Source organism: Lepidochelys kempii, chromosome 3 (assembly GCF_965140265.1).
Source record: "Lepidochelys kempii isolate rLepKem1 chromosome 3, rLepKem1.hap2, whole genome shotgun sequence".
NCBI lineage: Eukaryota > Metazoa > Chordata > Testudines > Cheloniidae > Lepidochelys > Lepidochelys kempii.
In genome coordinates, this window is record NC_133258.1 from 26,360,632 (window position 1) to 26,379,682 (window position 19,051).

The 19,051-nt window shown below is 40.9% G+C and overlaps 1 protein-coding gene across 4 annotated transcripts in view; it reads left to right on the forward strand.

The window, feature by feature from the left end:
- The window catches only part of NBAS (NBAS subunit of NRZ tethering complex), a 406,507-nt gene that overhangs the window by 280,733 nt on the left and 106,723 nt on the right, over positions 1 to 19,051 (forward strand). For 3 of the 4 annotated variants that reach the window (XR_012157919.1, XM_073335981.1, XM_073335984.1), the window contains exons 44-46: positions 401 to 735; positions 17,604 to 17,822; positions 18,792 to 18,994. Coding sequence is in view for 3 of the 4 variants with exons in the window: in XM_073335981.1 (XP_073192082.1) it covers positions 401 to 735; positions 17,604 to 17,822; positions 18,792 to 18,994 (757 nt within the window). In the remaining variant the exon portion in view is untranslated. The remainder of the gene's footprint in view (positions 1 to 400; positions 736 to 17,603; positions 17,823 to 18,791; positions 18,995 to 19,051) is intronic. The other variant, XM_073335983.1, reaches the window with a different exon arrangement.

Consider the following 19,051-nt stretch of genomic DNA (forward strand, 5'->3'; position numbering starts at 1 on the left):
ACAGGAATTTATATATATTTGTAGCCAGAGATGTATCTGTATATGCACTTGCTTCTCTGTGGATAAACACATATATGTATATGTACTTGGTGTGGGACTTGAATAATAAAAAAAAAGTGCTAATGTTTCTTGACAGTTTGTTATCACTAGGAGTTTAAACCCATTGATTATCAGCACGTAGAGGCATCAACAGCCCTTTCTACAGTACAGTCTGACAAAATGCATCAACCCTAAGTTAGAATGGACTTTGTCTAGAAAAGCTGTGGAGATGATAGTTCTGTCAGTGCTCTTTCAGTCCTTGTTTTTTTTTTTTTTTGTAGGTAGAATGCCAGTTACAGTCCTACCTGTTGAATAGGTGCAATGTTAATAACTACTTTTGTTTTTCTCTTTCTGCCAATAGATCTCAATTACAAAAAACTAACAGATGAAAATGTAAGCCCTTTGGGAGTATTGGAGCCCATCCTTACAAGTCAGAACATCTTATCCATTTCCAAACTCGCTCCCAAAATCCCTGAGAAAGATGGTAGTATGCTCTCTCCAAGCTCTGTTTACACCATCTGGTTACAAAAACTCTTCTGGAATGGAGATCGCAAGCTCATTAAAAAAACACCAGAAACAACACCAGAGTGGTTAAGTGCATATGATGTGTGTGCAAAGTACTTTGATAGACTCTACCCAGGAGATATTGTCACTTTCCTTGATGATGTTACCTTTTCTTCAAAGGCTGTTACTAAGGTAAATATAATCCCTTTTACAAAAGAATTGCAAGTTTGGTTAAGCTGTTTAGATAATAAGTTTCATAAAGATAGTCCATATCTCATTTTTATCACTTTTTCTTCTAGGGAAATGTTGAATTAATGAACTGTGTTAAAAAACAAAAACAAACAAACAAAAACCCAAACCTTCATTTTCATGTCTAAAATTGCTACTGTGGAAAGAAAATCTGTGTTTTAATTTTACATTTTTATCAACCTAAATTCATGGTAGGTTCATCCTCCCAGTGAAAGAAATACTTCCATAATCCTCCAAAGTCTCCATTATCCAGGCCGAGCAGAGAAATAGGGAAATGCTTTTCACTGGTGCAAATCTGAAAATCTGTATTTGCTCCAAGTTTCCATTAGCTCCAAACCCAAGGATAATGGTCTGCATTCCTTGGATTTGTTAGAGATCTAATTTACTACTAGGACATGAGAACTCAATATAGAATGAATGTCTGATGCCCTTTTATGACCTACAGTTACAATATAAGAGGGTCTACAAGATATCTCATGCCACAATTTCCATATTCCTGAAAGCCTGCTATTACAGTGTCTTACAAGAAGGTGCTGCCTTCAGGGCCCAAGCTCATTCTGCTGAATACGCAGTAACTTCTTCCACAAGGGAGGTCTGTAAAGTAAAATCACCTGGGCCTTGTTTCACACTTTTGCTACCCAGCACTACGCCAACTAAGTCAAAAGCCTCACACATTACCTTTGATTCCAGATTCCTGAGTGCTGTTGTCTCTAACTCTATATCTTAAAAAAGGATGATGAGAATTCTTCCTCCTCCTCCTCCTCCTCCTCCTTATTTCCTGTAGTTATTCATTCTGGTTAATCAGTTGTCATTCCCTCCTTTTTTTGGATATTACTATATACTATTTCCCAGCAGCTCATTCTGACTGGTTTATGACCCCTCTGCTTTTTTCTACACTAGTATTTGCTTGCTCAAAATTTTCACTTTCTGTAGCACAATTAGGGCACTAGGTAGACTAGGTGCTACCAGCGTTGAAATAATGGTCATCTAGACCAATGGTTTCTACATCTCTAGCTATGTTCTTCAAGTCTATCTTCTCCTCATAAGAATGGCCATGCTGGATCAGACCACTGGTCCAACTAGCCCAGTGTCCTGTCTTTCGACAGGGGCCGTGCTAGATACTTCAAAGAGAATGAACAGAACAGGGTAATTGTTAAGTGATCCATCCCCTGTCATCCAGTCCTAGCTTCTGGCAGTCGGAGGTTTAGGGAAACCAGAGGATGGAATTGTGTCCCTGACTGTCTTGGCTAACAGTCACTGATGGACCTATCCTATCAGGGTAACTGGTTTGATGGATGGGGGAATGTGGTGGACATAATACGGAGATATACCTGGACTTCAGCAGGTGTTTAACACAGTCATGACATCCTGATAAGTAAGCTGGAGAAATGTGGGCTTTGCAGAACTACTATTAAGTGAATACATAATTGGTTAAACAACCTCAAACAAACAAAGAGTAACTATTAATGGAATTATGTCAGATTGGAGGGAGGTTTCAAGTGGGGTTCCACAGGGATCTGATCTGGGTCTGGTGTTGTTTAACATCTTTATTAATGACCTGGGTCTCAGAATATAGAGCATACTATCAAATTTGCAAATGACACAGCACTAGGGGGGTTGCAAACACTTTGGAGGATAGAGCTAGAATTCAAAGGGATCTTGATAAATTGGAGAACTGGGCTATAAACAACAAAATGAAATTCAACAAAGACAAATGTAAGTTGCTACACTTAGGGAAGAAAAAATTAATGGGGGATAACATAAGAACAGCCATACTGGGTCAGCCCAAAGGTCCATCCAGCCCAGTATCCTGTCTTCTGACAGTGGCCAGTGCCAGGTGCCCCAGAGGGAATGAACAGAACAGATAATCATCAAGTGATCCATCCCCTGTCACCCATTCTGAGCTTCTGGCAAACAGAGGCTAGGTGCACCATCCCTGCTCATCCTGGCTAATAGCCATTGATGGATCTATCTTCCATGAATTTGTGTAGTTCTTTTTTGAACCCTGTTATAATCTTGGCATTCACAACATCCTCTGGCAAGGAGTTCCACAGGTGGACTGTGTATTATGTGAAAAAAATACTTCCTTTTTGTGTTGTTTTAAATCTGCTGCCTATTAATTTAATTTCCTGACCCCCAGTTCTTGTGTTGTGAGAAGGAGTAAATAACACTTCCTCATTTACTTTCTCCACACCAGTCATGATTTTATAGACCCTTATCATATCCCCCCTTAATAGGCTTTTCTTCCAAACCGAAAAGTCCCAGTTTTATTAATCTCTCCCCACATGGCAGATGCTCCATACCTCTAATCATTTTTGTTGCCCTTTTCTGAACCTTTTCCACGTCCAATATGTCTTTTTTGTTATGGGGCAATCACATCTGCGTGCAGTATTCAAGATGTGGGCAAACCATGGATTTATATAGAGGTAGTTCATATTTTCTGTCTTATTATCTATCCCTTTCTTAATGATTCGCTACATACTTTTTGCATTTTTGACTGCCGCTGTGCATTGAGTGGGTGTTTTCAGAGAACCATCCACAATGGATCCAAGATCTCTTTTTTGAGTGGTAGCAGCTAATTTAGACCCCATCATTTTATATGTATAGTTGGGATTATGTTTTCCAGTGTGCATGACTTTGCATTTATCAACATTGAATTTCATCTGCCATTTTGTTGCCCAGTCACCTAGTTTTGAGAAATCTTTTTGTAGCTCTTTGTAGTCTGCCTAAAACTTAACTATCTTTTGTAATTTTGTATCATCTGCAAATTTTGTCACCTCACTGTTTACCCCTTTTTCCAGATTATTTATGAATATGTTGACTAGGACTGGTCCCAGTACAGACCCCAGGGGGACAGCACTATTTGCTTCTCTCCATTCTGAAAACTGACCATTTATACCTACTCTTTGTTTTCTATCTTTTAACCAATTACCCGTCCATGAGAGGACCATCCCTCTTATCCCATGACTTTGCTTACCAAGCTTACTTTGCTTAATAGCCTTTGGTGAGGGACCTTGTCGAAGGCTTTCTGAAAATCTAAATACACTGGATACTAAATAACTGGCTTGGCAGCAGCATTGCTGAGAAGGATCTGGGAGTTGTGGTGGATCACAACTTCAGCATGTGTCATCAGCGCAATGCTGTTGCAAAACGCAAATGCAGTTTTGGGTGGCATTAACAGAGGCATAGAATGCCAGTCATGGGAAGTGATAGTACTGCTCTGCTCAGCACTGGTTAGGTCTCAGCTGGAGTACTGTGTTCAGTTTGTCACCAATGTATAGAAAGGATGTAGAGAAACTGGAGGAATCCAGAGGCAAGTAGCAAAGACCATCAAAGGGATGGCATGCAAGCCCTATGAGCAAAGACTGAAAGAACTGGGTATGTTTAGTTTGGAAAAGAGGAGATGGGGGGGGGAAGCATTATAGCAGACTTCAAACACTTGAAAGGCTGCCATAGAAAAGATGGAGAAAAGTTGTTCTCTTTTGCCACAGAGGTCAGGACAAGAGGCAATGGGTTCAAACTACAGCATAGCAGATTTAGATTAAATATCAGAAAAAACTTCCTAACCGTAAAAACAGTGGGACAATAGTACAGACTGCCTAGGGAGATTATGGAAGCTCCTTCAGTGGAGGTTTTTAAAAGGAGTATGGATAGCCATCTGTCTTGGATGGTTTAGACAAGGGGTGGGCAAACTTTTTGGCCTGACGGCCACATCAGGGTTGCAAAACTGTATGGCGGGCCGGGTAGGGAAGGCTGTGCCTCCCCAAACAGCCTGGCCGTGACCCCTATCCATCCCCAGCCACGCCACACCCCCTGACTGTCCCCCACAAAACTCCCAACCCATCCAACCCCGCCCCCCCGCTCCCTGTCCCCTGACTGTCCCCTCCTGGGACCTCCCACCGCTAACCACCCCCCTGAGACACCACCTCCTATCCCCCCCCGCCCCAGCTCCCCATCCCCTGACTGCCCTGGCCCCTGTCCACACTCCCGTCCCCTGATAGTCCCCCTGGGACTCCCACGCCCTATCCACTGTTCCCCGTCCCCTGACTGCCCCCCCGGAACCCCCCTGCCCCTTATCCAACCCGCACTCCTTGCCCCCTTACCATGCCGCTTGCACGGCGGCATGTCTGTGGGGGAGGGGGCGACAGCAGGGGAGAGGCCACAGGCTAGCCTCCCCGGCCAGGAGCTCAAGGACCGAGCAGGACGGTCCCGCGAGCCGTAGTTTGCCTGCCTCTGGTTTAGACAGAACTAATCCTGCATCTTGGAAGGGGATTAGAATAGGTGACCCTACCTGTCCCTTCTAACCCTATGGTTCTATGATTTTGTGATCCTCCATGAACTTATCTAATTCTTTTTTGAACCCAGTTATAGTTTTGGCCTTCACAGCATTCCCTGGCAACAAGTTTCAGAGTTTGACGCTACACTGTGTGAAGTACTTCCTTTATGTTAGTTTTTAACCTGCTGCTTATTAATTTCATTGCGTGACCCCTGGTTCATATGTTACATGAACGAGTAAATACCACTTCCTTATTCTCTGTCTCCACACCATTCATGATTTTATAGACCTCTATTATATACCCTCGTAGTCATCTCTTCTCTAATCTTTTCTCTATCTCTGACCAGCCAGCTCACCCAACACAAACACCATGTTTATCTCTCTTCCCCTCTTCAACATGTCAGCTGGTCCCTGCATCATGTTCATCTATAGCCCTTTCCTCTTCCACTCTCAACACACCTGTCTACCCCCCAACACTCCTCAGACCACCAATTCCCAGCATTCACTTTCGTTTCTAGCCTGGAACCCTGACTTCTTTGTTGTCATTAAACTCTGCTTGTCTGACTTGGGTCTGGACTGACGTAGGCAAGACAAGTTTGGGGTGGGATGGGGGAGGAATGTTGGCTTCATTAGGGTGGGTTGCTGTTTTTTATTGGCTCTGCTGTCTGTTGTTGAGCTGACCCTGTGCTTCATTGATTCCCACCTTTACTCACTCTCCCTAACTGAATAGAGAAAGAAATGCAGCCTCTGCTATGTTTATCTCTCCTCTTGGAGTCTTTATGATTCTTGCATTCTTATGTTCTCTTGGGCGGGGGGGCGGGGGTGTGAGTAGAGAAAGTAGGACTGCTGGGGTGGCTGAGGTGCCAGTAGAAAAGTTTAACAGAAGCCTCTGGAAGGTTCTGTTCATCTCCCTTAGGCAGACTCCAAATTACTCCTGGAGGAATTCTGCACCAAAAAAATAAAAATTCTGTGCACAATATTTTAGAATTCTGCAAAATTCTGCATATTTTTTGTCAAAATAACACTATATAATCACACCAGTTTCAATTCATTTGGTAATTTATTTCAAAATATCTGTCAGCATGTTTGTCTGTAATAATACAGACAAAACAGATTTGGGAAATCTTTTTTTTTTTTTTGGACAAATATGTTCCTTATTAGGCATATTTAATACAGAACTTTGAGTAATAATTCCTTCAAACTACAATACAGAAAATAATTCCTGCACCCCTCAGAAGCCGTGCAAAGGCTTGGGGAAAGTAAGGGGTAACAGAGGAGCTGAGCGAGAGGGAAATAATTGTTGGGAAGGAGTGAACCTGGAGGGTTGTTGGGTGTGGGTGGGAGAAGTATGGAACAGTTATTTGGGCAAGGGAGGGATTACTAATGAATTGGAGATCCTCCCCCATGCAGACCTTGGCTGGACCCCTAGCCTCTCCCATTCAGCCAGGCATATCTGCATATGTCCCCATGATTCCCTGCACATGCACTCAGCTGGGCATAACTGCCCTTGTCCCCCATGTGTCCCCGAATCCTCTCTCCCATTCAGCCCCTGGCTCAGTGTTACCCCACTAGGTCCTGTGCCCTTGCCCCTGTCTGTCTCTCCCCCTAGGCCTTCTGAACCCCAGTCTGTTTGATCTCCCAGCAGCCCTCGTCCTTCCCCCTTCCTCCATATCCCTTGTCTTCCTCACCTGGCCCTGTGGGCAGGGGGATGTGAGGAAAGCAGCCTCTGCCCTCTTCGTCTCTGCAACTGGCTGCTCCGGCATGTGAGCCAGCTGCCCTCTCTTCTGGTGCTACATTAGCCTCTGATGGGCAAAAGGTGTAATTGCAATGTGACCCCGCTAACGGCTTCCCTTTGCCTCTCTGTCAGAATCAATTATTTGGGGTGGGGGGGGGAGTCTGCAGGGGACATTAATTCTGCGTTTTCATAGTCCTAGAATCATAGAAGATCAGGGTTGGAAGGGACCTCAGGAGGTCATCTAGTCCAACCCCCTGCTCAAAGCAGGACCAATCCCCAATTTTTGCCCCCAGATCCCTAAATGACCCCCTCAAGGATTGAACTCCACAGCCCTGGGTTTAGCCAGTGCTCAAACCACTGAGCTATCCTTCCCCAGTGGTGCAGAATTCCCTCAGGAGTGTCCAAATACAGCAGCAGCTTCTTGAACATCTCCCCCAAACATTCCCAGGCAGCTTATTTAATACATGTGTTAGGACTGGGAATGAAACAGTCCTTTAGCTAAACCCAGGAAATGGTCTGCCAGTTAATTGCCCAGCTTTCCAGCCCAATACTGGCATGTACTGGAGTCCATTAAATAGCTTCCTAATGGAAGTGTATTATGAAAATATTACTGACAGAAGTTTTCAGAAACTACCGATCACTCTTATTTTTAGCTCTGTTTGTTCCCCTCACTTTGAATTTATCAGCGTCAAAATACTACTTACTGCATATCAGCTGTCTTTAGATTCTAACTTTTAATAGCCTTCCCCATCCACCCCTCACTTCAAACCTTATCCCATTTAGACTCTGTATTAGTCATGTAATGATCTTCCAATCCCATTCACTCCTTTAGCCGTCAGCTCTCTGATCTTTTAGCAGCTTTGAAACAAATCTAATTTATCCTATTTCTCTATAGCTGTCTTTAAAATATTGGTTCTATTTGGAACTAAAACAGGGATGTGATTCTAAATGCATTGAAAACCAGTGAATGGATAAATTGAAGTCCTGAATTTGTTTAAAGAAATTACCCTATAAATTTCCAAAATAGGAGTCGGCTCTGATTAGGTTAGGAAGAGAGGTTAAACCAATAGTTCTTTTATACATTATTTATAAGTGACACTATCAACCTGTTTAGAGACATATTTATCCATATTAAAGATATAAATCCTACACCAGGGATGCTGAATGAAATATAAGCTTCTTAAAGAAAGCCACAGTATGTGGCCTAAATAAGATGAGTCACTTCTTATATACCTTTTATCATGGAATTTACCTAAAAGATACCTGACCATAATTCATTGCTGCCAAGTTTCTGCATCTGCATTTGAGACATTTATCTTCCCCCTCCTGGTGTCCTCTGCTCCTAAGTGGTAGGACCAGACCATGCCTGAGTGTCCACATCTATAAGGTGGGTAGAAAGCTGGCTAGATTGTCGGGCTCAACGGGTAGTGATCAATGGCTCCATGTCTAGTTGGCAGCCGGTATCAAGTGGAGTGCCCCAAGGGTCGGTCCTGGGGCCGGTTTTATTCAATATCTTCATAAATGATCTGGAGGATGGTGTGGATTGCACTCTCAGCAAATTTGCGGATGATACTAAACTGGGAGGAGTGGTAGATACGCTGGAGGGGAGGGATAGGATACAGAAGGACCTAGACAAATTGGAAGATTGGGCCAAAAGGAATCTGATGAGGTTCAATAAGGATAAGTGCAGGGTCCTGCACTTAGGACGGAAGAACCCAATGCACAGCTACAGACTAGGGACCGAATGGCTAGGCAGCAGTTCTGCGGAAAAGGACCTAGGGGTGACAGTGGACGAGAAGCTGGATATGAGTCAGCAGTGTGCCCTTGTTGCCAAGAAGGCCAATGGCATTTTGGGATGTATAAGTAGGGGCATAGCGAGCAGATCGAGGGACGTGATCGTTCCCCTCTATTCGACATTGGTGAGGCCTCATCTGGAGTACTGTGTCCAGTTTTGGGCCCCACACTTCAAGAAGGATGTGGATAAATTGGAGAGAGTCCAGCGAAGGGCAACAAAAATTATTAGGGGACTGGAACACATGAGTTATGAGGAGAGGCTGAGGGAGCTGGGATTGTTTAGCCTGCAGAAGAGAAGAATGAGGGGGGATTTGATAGCTGCTTTCAACTACCTGAAAGGGGGTTCCAAAGAGGATGGCTCTAGACTGTTCTCAATGGTAGCAGATGACAGAACGAGGAGTAATGGTCTCAAGTTGCAGTGGGGGAGGTTTAGATTGGATATTAGGAAAAACTTTTTCACTAAGAGGGTGGTGAAACACTGGAATGCGTTACCTAGGGAGGTGGTAGAATCTCCTTCCTTAGAGGTTTTTAAGGTCAGGCTTGACAAAGCCCTGGCTGGGATGATTTAACTGGGAATTGGTCCTGCTTCGAGCAGGGGGTTGGACTAGATGACCTTCTGGGGTCCCTTCCAACCCTGATATTCTATGATTCTATGATCTCTCATATACACACAGGGCCACACTTGCCCATGATACTGTCAGAGAGATGATTATAGTCTCTCACACTGGCAAATGTCACACGTGGAGCTGCACAATGCCGACACTGGGCAGGCCTGCCTACAGAAATAGGAAGACTTTTGAGAGGTCTTGGAAGGTGAAGCAACAAAACAATTGTATGGGGGAGCCCATAGTCCTCCATGAGAAAATCGTGAAATGTCCTCTTCCACACCACAAAACGTTCATTGCTGCCATCCCTTTGTTCTCTAAAGTTAACTCCCTATCTTTGTACAGGCCCCTGCTTCTCCCAGCATTTCTCAGGATCTCCACTCCCTGATCCAGCTACATCTTTCCTCTCCTCAGCGGAGAGGAACAGCAGTAGAAATGGGAGCCCTAGTAAAGGGTAGGGTTGCCCCGAGGCCATGCCCCTACCTCATCCCTTCTCTGAGGCCCTGTCCCCTGCTCACTTCATCCCCCCTCCCTCCGTCACTTGCTCTCTCCCACCCTCACTCACTTTCACTGTGCTGGGGCAGGGGGTATGGGGTGGGGGTTGTCTCCTCGTACATATGAGAAATAGAAGTGAGGTGTGTGTGAGAGAGAGAGCAACTAATCCAAGGGATTCACATGAAAGGAAGAATTTGCTGTACAATGTGAACATGTGTACATTGGTGTGTGCAAGAGAATGTGTTCTGTGTACATATGTGCAGGTTATGTGCCAGAAAATGTGTTGTTTTTAGTGGCTTTGCTCAACTGGTATAAAGTATTACATTAATTTCTAATTATAGCAGTTTTTGTGAAAGTCCACTTCTAAAATCATGTGTGACTTGCCGGGAGGAGTAAAAAGCAAGATATTCTTGCGAATATCATGATATTTAAAGATGCAACATCTCTTGACCTGACAGGGCTTAAAACATTCTGCAGACAGGCACAAATGCTCTCAGAACCAATATACTTTGGTATATTACCCTGAAACAGAGACAAAAAGGGAAATATTCAAACTTCTGCACTGCTTTTTGTATGGTGTTTTGCTATTCATTCATCTATATGCCTCAGATCAGAATTAATCTTATGCCATACCAGTATTTCATATTGCAAAAAATTTAAAACGTTATCTACCTGAATGTAACAATACCCCTAGCTGGACTGTCTGCAGGGGTTGATCTAAATGCATAAGCCTCTACTGCTGCAAATAAAAGACCAGATCCATTAGCTTGGGGACAATAGCAGACCCATTTGGCACAGACTATCATTTATTACATTTGTACAGTGCCTAGCATTACTGCAATATAAATGTTAAAAATAATATTGTGTAGCCACAAAAGAGTGATAAAGAGCCATTCTGCAACAGTGTGAGTTACATAAAAAAGGGAATTCCCCCCCCCCACTTCAGGTTTTCTAATTGTTCTCTGAAATTGTTGCCTCTGTTAAAACATGTGATTTGAGTCTGTAGCCTTTTCTTGTGGCAGATGTCTTTTGCTTTTAAGAAATGCTCACATCATAGATTCTCCATTACAGTAATGATCACGTCAAACTTTTCAATCTTCTTGTTGGCTTCCTATTTATCCTTTTTGACAATCTGCACAAAGGTCTTAATATTTGAGGGTTTTTTCAATTCCTTTATTGATAATGTAGCCTTTTGTTTGGTTGGTTTTGCTTAGGAGTATGTTGTGCCTTCAAAGAAGTGCTGTTTCAGTGCTCAGAGGCTGTTGTCCTGATTCTTTGTGGAAAAAAATACTAAATATCCTTTTGACAAATAAAATACCAAAGCTGTTGAGAAACATGACAATAATTGTGGTCTCCCCCCTCCCCCCTTTGTACATTGTCATTACCAAGGACACACTATAATAGGGACAGGCTTAGGTCAGTAAGCTGCAACTTTAGTCAACGAAGTAAATCATAAATCAATGGCATAATCAGTAGTGCTACTTGGGAATCTTTGGACTAAACATTTTTGCATCAGGAAATGCCTAATCACAAAATCTTTTTTTTGTGGAAAAATATCTGTTTTGAGAAAACTGTCTCAGGTCCAGAATGGAATTTCTGGTCAAACCACAAAACAGAGACACTTACTCCACAATAGCCAGTAGTGCAATGGTTATGCAATTCACCAGGGATGGAGGTGACCCAGGTTCTGGTCTCTGCTCTGCCTGATCCAGATCCTTGCTGAATAGAGTATTTTTGGAATAGAAACCAGGGTATAGAGTCTCTTACTCTCTCTAATTGAACCTGTTCCCAGAATAGCTCCTCTTGGAGCTTCAGAAAAGGGACGCGGAGTTAGCTTTGCTTAGCCAAAACTCCATGTTTCATTTTATCATTTATTTTTTAGAATATATATTGCATTTGTGTTAAATGGTATTCCAAAAAGAATCCCCTTTGAGATCTTTTACTGACTTTGGACCCAGTTCTACCACCCTACCTTCCAATGAGTAGTAGCTTAGTTCCCAATTCAGAAAACCATGTCAGCACATGTTTGAGTCCATTCATATTTAGAAAAGCACTTAACTACATATTTAACTGCTTTCCTGAATCAGGACCATATACCAGAAATAGCCTTAGCTCTGCCTATCTGCAGTGCTGCATACTGTTCAATGATAGTAAAGTTGTGGAGTCAGGGTTTCATGTACAGGTTAATGTTATTAGTAGGAAATACACTTTTTCGTAGTAAATAAATTTACATATTCTGCCAGGAATTTGCCTTTAATATAAATGTACATTTCAAAATAAATGTGAAATTTCCCTCGAGGAATTAAATCTCTAGAGCTAAAATTATGTATGATGTTCCATGGTTTATAAATGAAATGAAACAGGCTTTTAGGATTCTTTTTTCATTGCAGATTATTGGCTATAAAATTAAACAGTTTTATATTCATAAAAGAAGCTTTTAAAAATATTCTTTATTTTCCTTCCATGCAAACTAAGATGGAAGTAGCCCCCAAGCTATTCTAAAGCACTGTGCATGATAGCAAATCTCATTACTGAAACTGACTAGAAATAAAGAAGATAGCCACTCACATTTTGAATGAAATAAGAAGAAAATCATAATATATTAGTAGTGCCGCATTTTATCACTGTGCAAAGATGAAAACAAAATTAAAATGGCATTGGATAGCCCAGTACTCTTTTTAATGATCCAATCTATATATGCATATGGTTTCATGACTTCTAAACATACAAAACATTTGGATACCTCTCCAGAAATTAATAAAGCAAGGTAGAGTGTATGCATAATTCTGCTTTCTGCATCTTTGTAACCATAGTTTGGACATCATAATGCACTAAAAGGGTAAAGAAGAAGATATGATGTTGGTTTAATCTTTTCCATTGTCTTTTTAGTTTTAGGAAATAAATATACAACTCTTCAAAGTTGTTGAGCCAATTTAATATGATTTGGTATAAAAAATCTTGATTGCCACTGGTCTCATGCTTATACTAACATTGTATTAAAACCTTATTTTCTTAGTTGACTACAATATTTCTTTACTTTTCACAGCAATGGAACAGTTCACAAAATTATTTGACTTTGTGGAGTTTTATAGTAAAATATCAATTAGCAAATTAAACAAGTTAATTCTCTTTAATCCTTTAGCACTCAAAAAAAAAAAAAAAAAAAAAAAGAGGGAGGGAGGGAGAGAGAGAGAGGATGTGTTAGTAAATTCAGTTTTCAAAGTGCCCATTGGAGCATTTCCTGTAGTTCAGAGCAATAGCCCTGAAAAACCAAGGTAACCTCCATATCTAGCATTAAAGAGTTTTATGGTGCACAAGTTTTAACACTGATAATAGGACACCATTGACTTTGCAACCTCTGTCCCCTGTGATAGTAAAACTAAATGGACCTTATTCAAACTCTAAAGATGAATTTAACTTTTTTATACAGAATGTTATCTGTTACCTTTCCTTTAAAAAAAATAAGATTCTTGCAATATTGGTTCTACTGCAGTTATCAATGAAAGACAACAGGAATCAACTGAGTAAAACTTCTCATTCCGACACTTCATTCTAGGTACAGGAAAACACCACAATAAGTTGTGATAAAACCAATATTTCTTTTTAAATGATTACCACTATAGAAATGCAGGTCTGAAAGACAAAAACGGGTACTTTTTTTTCTCCAAGTATCTCCAGTGTCAGGGTTTTATATTTAAAGAATGCACCTCTACATCATCTAAATCTTGCAAGTATTGCCCTGGTTATGCAAAATATGAAACGGACTGTACAAATAACTGTAAAATAACTGGTCTAACCATCAGAAATATTGTTTCTAAAGTGAATCAACAGACTTCTATTCAAAAGCAGCAGAAAGTGGCTTTAACTTGTATTTGCACTATTTCCCATTGGAACAATAATAATTTTTCTGTGTTCAAAATCAGTGCGTATATCAAGCTATTTTGTAGTTACATCTAGAATGTTCCTGACAGATTGCAGCTAATTCAGAGTGTGTGAATATGCATAAGTTTAAATTGTTCCTCCCATTATTGATGATGATGATGATGATGATGACATTATGGTATCACCTAAGAAGCCCCAACCGAGAGTGGAGCCCCATTGTGCTAGGCACTGTACAAACAAGTTGCAAGAGACAAGTGCCTGCCTGAAGCGCATGCATTCCAAAGAGAGAAAATTAAAGTAACCCTTTTCCTGAGGCACAGATATTAAATGATGTCATCAGACAGGGAATCTGTGGCAGAGCAAGGAAATGAAATCACATTTCCTGAGTCCTAGTTCATTGCTTTAGCTGCAAGACCTGCCTTTCTCTCATGAGCATAAAGTCAATAGTTCCCACGATGGACCTTCAGACAACTTGCCAAATTGGTGGACCTTACTATTTGCAGAAAGAAAATTGGGGTTCATGTTATATAAAGGTTCAGTTCTGTTGTTTAAAAAAAGTCATATAACCAGGCGTAAACGATATTAATCAAAGATTAATCAGCACACTACAGAATACAGAAAGGAACATTATACAGTATCGAAATGATCTGGGAAAATGGACCTGCAGCTTGATTCCCTGTCAACTACCTTTCAGAAGTTCACCTCTGTATATACTGTTCTTATATACAAAGAAATTCCATTCCCATAATTTACTTGCCTGTGGGGTTTCTTGCCCATGGTATTTCAATTTATGTGATCAATAAGCTAAATACATCTATAATCAAGTCATTATATCACAAAACACCTGTGGCAACAAGCAGATCCTGATGAGCTAAACACATTTTTCAATAATCATTATGCCATCAGTCACAGAAGACATCTGTAATAACAAGTATCTCTAATCAATCACAAGTAGTCCCTTTCTGGACATCTGGACACATTTCCTAAAGGCCAATAGGTTAGAGTAAAGAAATTACATACAATCCATCATTTGGTAACACACAAAAGTGCAACGTAAGTTCAAAGCATCTAGCATACAGATACAGAGCACTTTGGTTCAGATACAAATGATTATGGGATTTTGGTTTGTACTGCTAAGAGTAAACCTGTCTAAACTTTCCTGTTTCCCTCAAGGGAATTCCCTTCCACTTTCTCATGCAAAGTCCTTCTGGAGTTCTCCACAAGTTACTGCCATTCTTACAAACATATCTATTATTCTCTCAGTACCCCTCTATCAACCGCTTTTCTATTCAAGATCTGGGCATGTAGACCCAATCTTTGTTTCGTACCTCCTGTGTGTCAGGACTTTGAAACTTGAAATTATATTCACCTGTTGCCCTTTAGTCACTATTTTGGTAATTTTCTTAAAGCATGCTAACAACATAAGCTTTGTAAAACTAGTTAATCCTACAGTGTTAAGTACATTTAAAATATTGGTCTCATCCCAAACTTAAAAAGCCTTTATGGTAAAATCTTAATTGTGGTTTTTAAATAGGAGAAAGGAGGGAAAAAAAGTTCAAGTACATTACTTTGAGATCCTATTTGAATCTTTGAATCCAGGTCTGGGAGATGGCGACTCCGATGTTGGGAAACAGATAAGGGGGCTCAGTGAACTGACTGTATCTTAGCTACTCTTCTTGAGAGACTGTCTTTGCTAAGAGTATTTCTGCCCATTTCCTTTCCCTGTAGATCTTAGCTTTGGGGGAGCTAAGGTGTATGCACACCCCGTCTCCCTTCGGGTGGAGTAGGGTTGCGCTGATACCACAGATACAGTCTTTGAGACTGGGCTGGGCCTCACCATAGTGTGGCCCAATTCCAGAGTCAGAGTGGTGGCCCTCGGGTTCTGGGCTGAAAGGCCTAATGGCTCGAGACAATATGGCTGCCCATGAGCACAGGGCAATGTGGCCTAGTGGCTGGGGTAAATGCATCAGCCCTCGAGCGCAGGATAGCATGGCCTAGCAGCCAGAGTCAATAGACTGGTCCTCACATGCAGGGCAGCATGGCCTCGCGGACAGAGTCAATAGAGAGGTCCTTGAGTGCAGGGAAGCACATCCTAATGGCCAGAGTCAATACAGCATCCCTTGTGTACAGGGCAGCATGGCGTAGCTGACAGAGTCAATAGAGTGTCCCTTGAGTGCAGGGCAGCATGGCATAATGGCCAGATCTGGAGGCTGTCACCAAAGGGGGTGATGGCTGGCGTAGGAGGGCCCAGACTCACCCGACTCCACCGAGTCCCAACCCAAGGCCCCAGCAGTGGCAGAGTGGTCCACCACTGGGTCAGCAGGGAATCCAACCACAACATGCTGACCTTACATGGGTGGAAGATAGTATTCCCTCCAGCTCCCTGCACTTCCTACCGGGCTTCCTGAAGCTGCAGTCTGTAGGATGCCAGGGTCTCCGGGCTCTTCGGCGCAGGTAACTCCCTAGGATTCCAACTCAGGCCAGTCAGTTGTAGGCAACAGGTCTCTGCTCTGTGTCTTGGGATGTCTGGCTCCCGCAGGCAAGGACTGTAACAACTCTTGGGCTGAAGCCTCCACCAAGTGTCCTTCCTCTTAGGCAGTCAGCCCAGACTGAGCTGGGCTACTCTTCTTTATATTACAGTAGCTGGAGCATGACCAGCACAGTCTGAGGATCAGGACTTCCTCCACCCATAGTGTGGGATTAACCGTTTCCTGGCTAGTATGGGGTATGCACACCTTGTAAAAGGAGCTCAAAATCTGTGGTTCCTTCGCAGCCCTGAAATCTGTTGCCATCACCTGCCAACCCAGGACCATAGGCACTAGAGCAACTGAGAGAGAGAAACACCTTATCACACTAACGTCTTTAAAAATACATGTCTAGCTGAGAACAGTCTTTTATCAATGTATAGTATGTACAAATCTCTACATGGAAGTCCAAGAATAAAAGTACTTTCTAGGGGAAAAAATTCCTCATTTGAGTCTACTGTTTAACTTAGTTCAAGGAGACCGTTTTTGAACACTTAAATTTTAGTTTAATTTATTTAGACTGCTTGATGTGTGTTAATAAATATAAAATAATCTGAAGGAAGTATATGTTGTTGATATAAGCATTGTTAGGATTATAAGATCTCTCAAAGTAAGAATAGCTTGTTTACTAGTGCTGCTTATATGACTCAAGCATTTGATAGAATAGAACTCACTTATCTATAACCTTTCTAGTTAAGCTTGCACCTTCTTTAAATAATGTCTGTAGTTGCAATCAATGCCTCTAGCAAATGGACTAAAGTTAGTGTAAGCTATAGTACATCCTTGATTAGAAAAAATGGCGTTCTGTTTGTCTACATCAGCATCTGATCAGCTGAATATAAAAAGTTACAATGAATGCATGGATGGTTGGACTCAAATGTGGCTTATGATGGATAAGCTAGAAATATGTAAATTTGTAGACCTCCCATTGTTCTAAGTTAAGTATAGATTTAAACAGTGACCTAATATAAATCAAAATAGCTTAACTCAAAAGCTGGACTATTGACAACTTCAAAGAAATTTGACAGGCAATTTAAAACACATGAATTAAAATTTGGACTTCAAACTTGTCCCTAAGTATATCCTAATAAATATTTTGTGTGAAACAACATTTTAAAAATGGAGACTTTCAAAGTTCCATTCTATGGAACGTTCAGCCCAGAAGTTAGGGGATAAAAGAACACTATGTGTTTTTTTCTTTTTTTCAGCTGTTATTCTTGCTGCTTCTGGTTCATAAGAAAAATGCAGGGAAATATACAGAACGTGGTGGTTTTCAAATAAATGACTTGGTTAGAGAAATAAGAATGTTGCCATTTAGTGTTTCACTTAATGTTTTAGTTAACTCTTTGGGGCAAGGACTGTGTATTACCATGTGTTTATACAGTGCTTAATGCAATAGAGTCATGATCCTGGTTGTGGACTCAAAGCAATATTGTAATACAAATAATAATGAATGAATAATAATGATAATGATCAAATAAGCATAATCGCTTTTTCAGCTGTCAGTAGATGCCCGGCTAGAGATGACTAATAAGGCTACTAAAGCAATGCAACAAATCATTGAGAAATCAAGAAAAAAGAATTCTGATGATGGTATGGACGGTACTGGAAGCACACCTGTCACTTATGAGAAAGTGCTGAATCATCTCCAGCAGTCTCTTGCTCATCTGGAAACACTCAATCATAGGTTTATCACTTCTCTGAAAAACAGTGACCAGGTAATGAGAAATTACACATAACAAACAAAATCAAGTATATTCTAGCAGCAGCATATATTTGCCTTCTATCTCTATTCACTTTCAAGTTACTACAAATGATGTTAGAGGTTTGCACTTGATGGGATTTCTAAATTGCTGAATATGCCTTCTTATTCTTTTTGTAGATCATTGATTAACTCTGAGACTTGACTATGTTTAAACATAAATTGTAATAATTTAATACAAAAGGATCAGTTCTCTTTTGCTGGAACAAAAGGTCAGGGTGGGGGTTCAATTTAAAGTTCATAGGTGGAACTTATGCAAGGTTTCAGAGTTTGTATTGATATACAATTCAGTGAGACAGTTCTGTATCAGTTAATTGGTAAGCTTTATTGAGCTACTGTACTATTACAGGTATGTCCCTGGAAAAAAAATTAATTCACTGGACAGCTTTATCTTTCATACATATATCACTGTGTTCAGGGAAAATGTTCCCGCCCACCATTTTTATAAAGTAATATGCAGCAGGTCAGCATTTTTTTGAGGAGCATGAGTCAGATGAAAATGTTTATACTTTTTACGAAATCTTCAGTTTTCCACAATGCAATAAAGTGTTTAGTTTTGCATATATTTTTGCTTGTAAAATAAAGCACACTTGAAAAAATAAGTTGCTGTTGCTAGTAAAGTTCCTCTACATAAATGTGACATTATCGATGATACTCATAAAAAGTATTTTGAATTATAAGGAAGCCTGGTTACTAATCAGTTATTTGTTTTAAATGTTACCATGAGCTATAATGGTGGAAATAATGACTTCTGCCATATTTTATTATGGTACATTTTGGTTTTGTTGACTTGTTCTTTGAAGGTCTTCAGAAATTTCCTTTAGCCAGTCTTTTCTGTTCCACGGTAAATATTGAGGTACTGAGCCATACATATCTGTAAGTAAAGATCACCCTATCTCATGAGTTTTAAAATGTCTGTTTTCAGGAAATGCTACAGAAGTATGGCCACTTATATGATTTATCCAGATCAGAGAAGGAAAAAATCCATGACCAGGCAGTAGCTATGTGTATAGATGGTCAGCCTCTAGACATGATACAGCAGTTGTTGGAAGTGGCGGTTGGAGATCTGGAACTCTCCTCCAGAGATATAGTACAATGCGCAATAAATAAAATTGTATTTGCATTAAGGTAAGTTAAATTTCTACAATTATTAAAAATAAAAATCTTTCTTATTTCTTTGTGTTC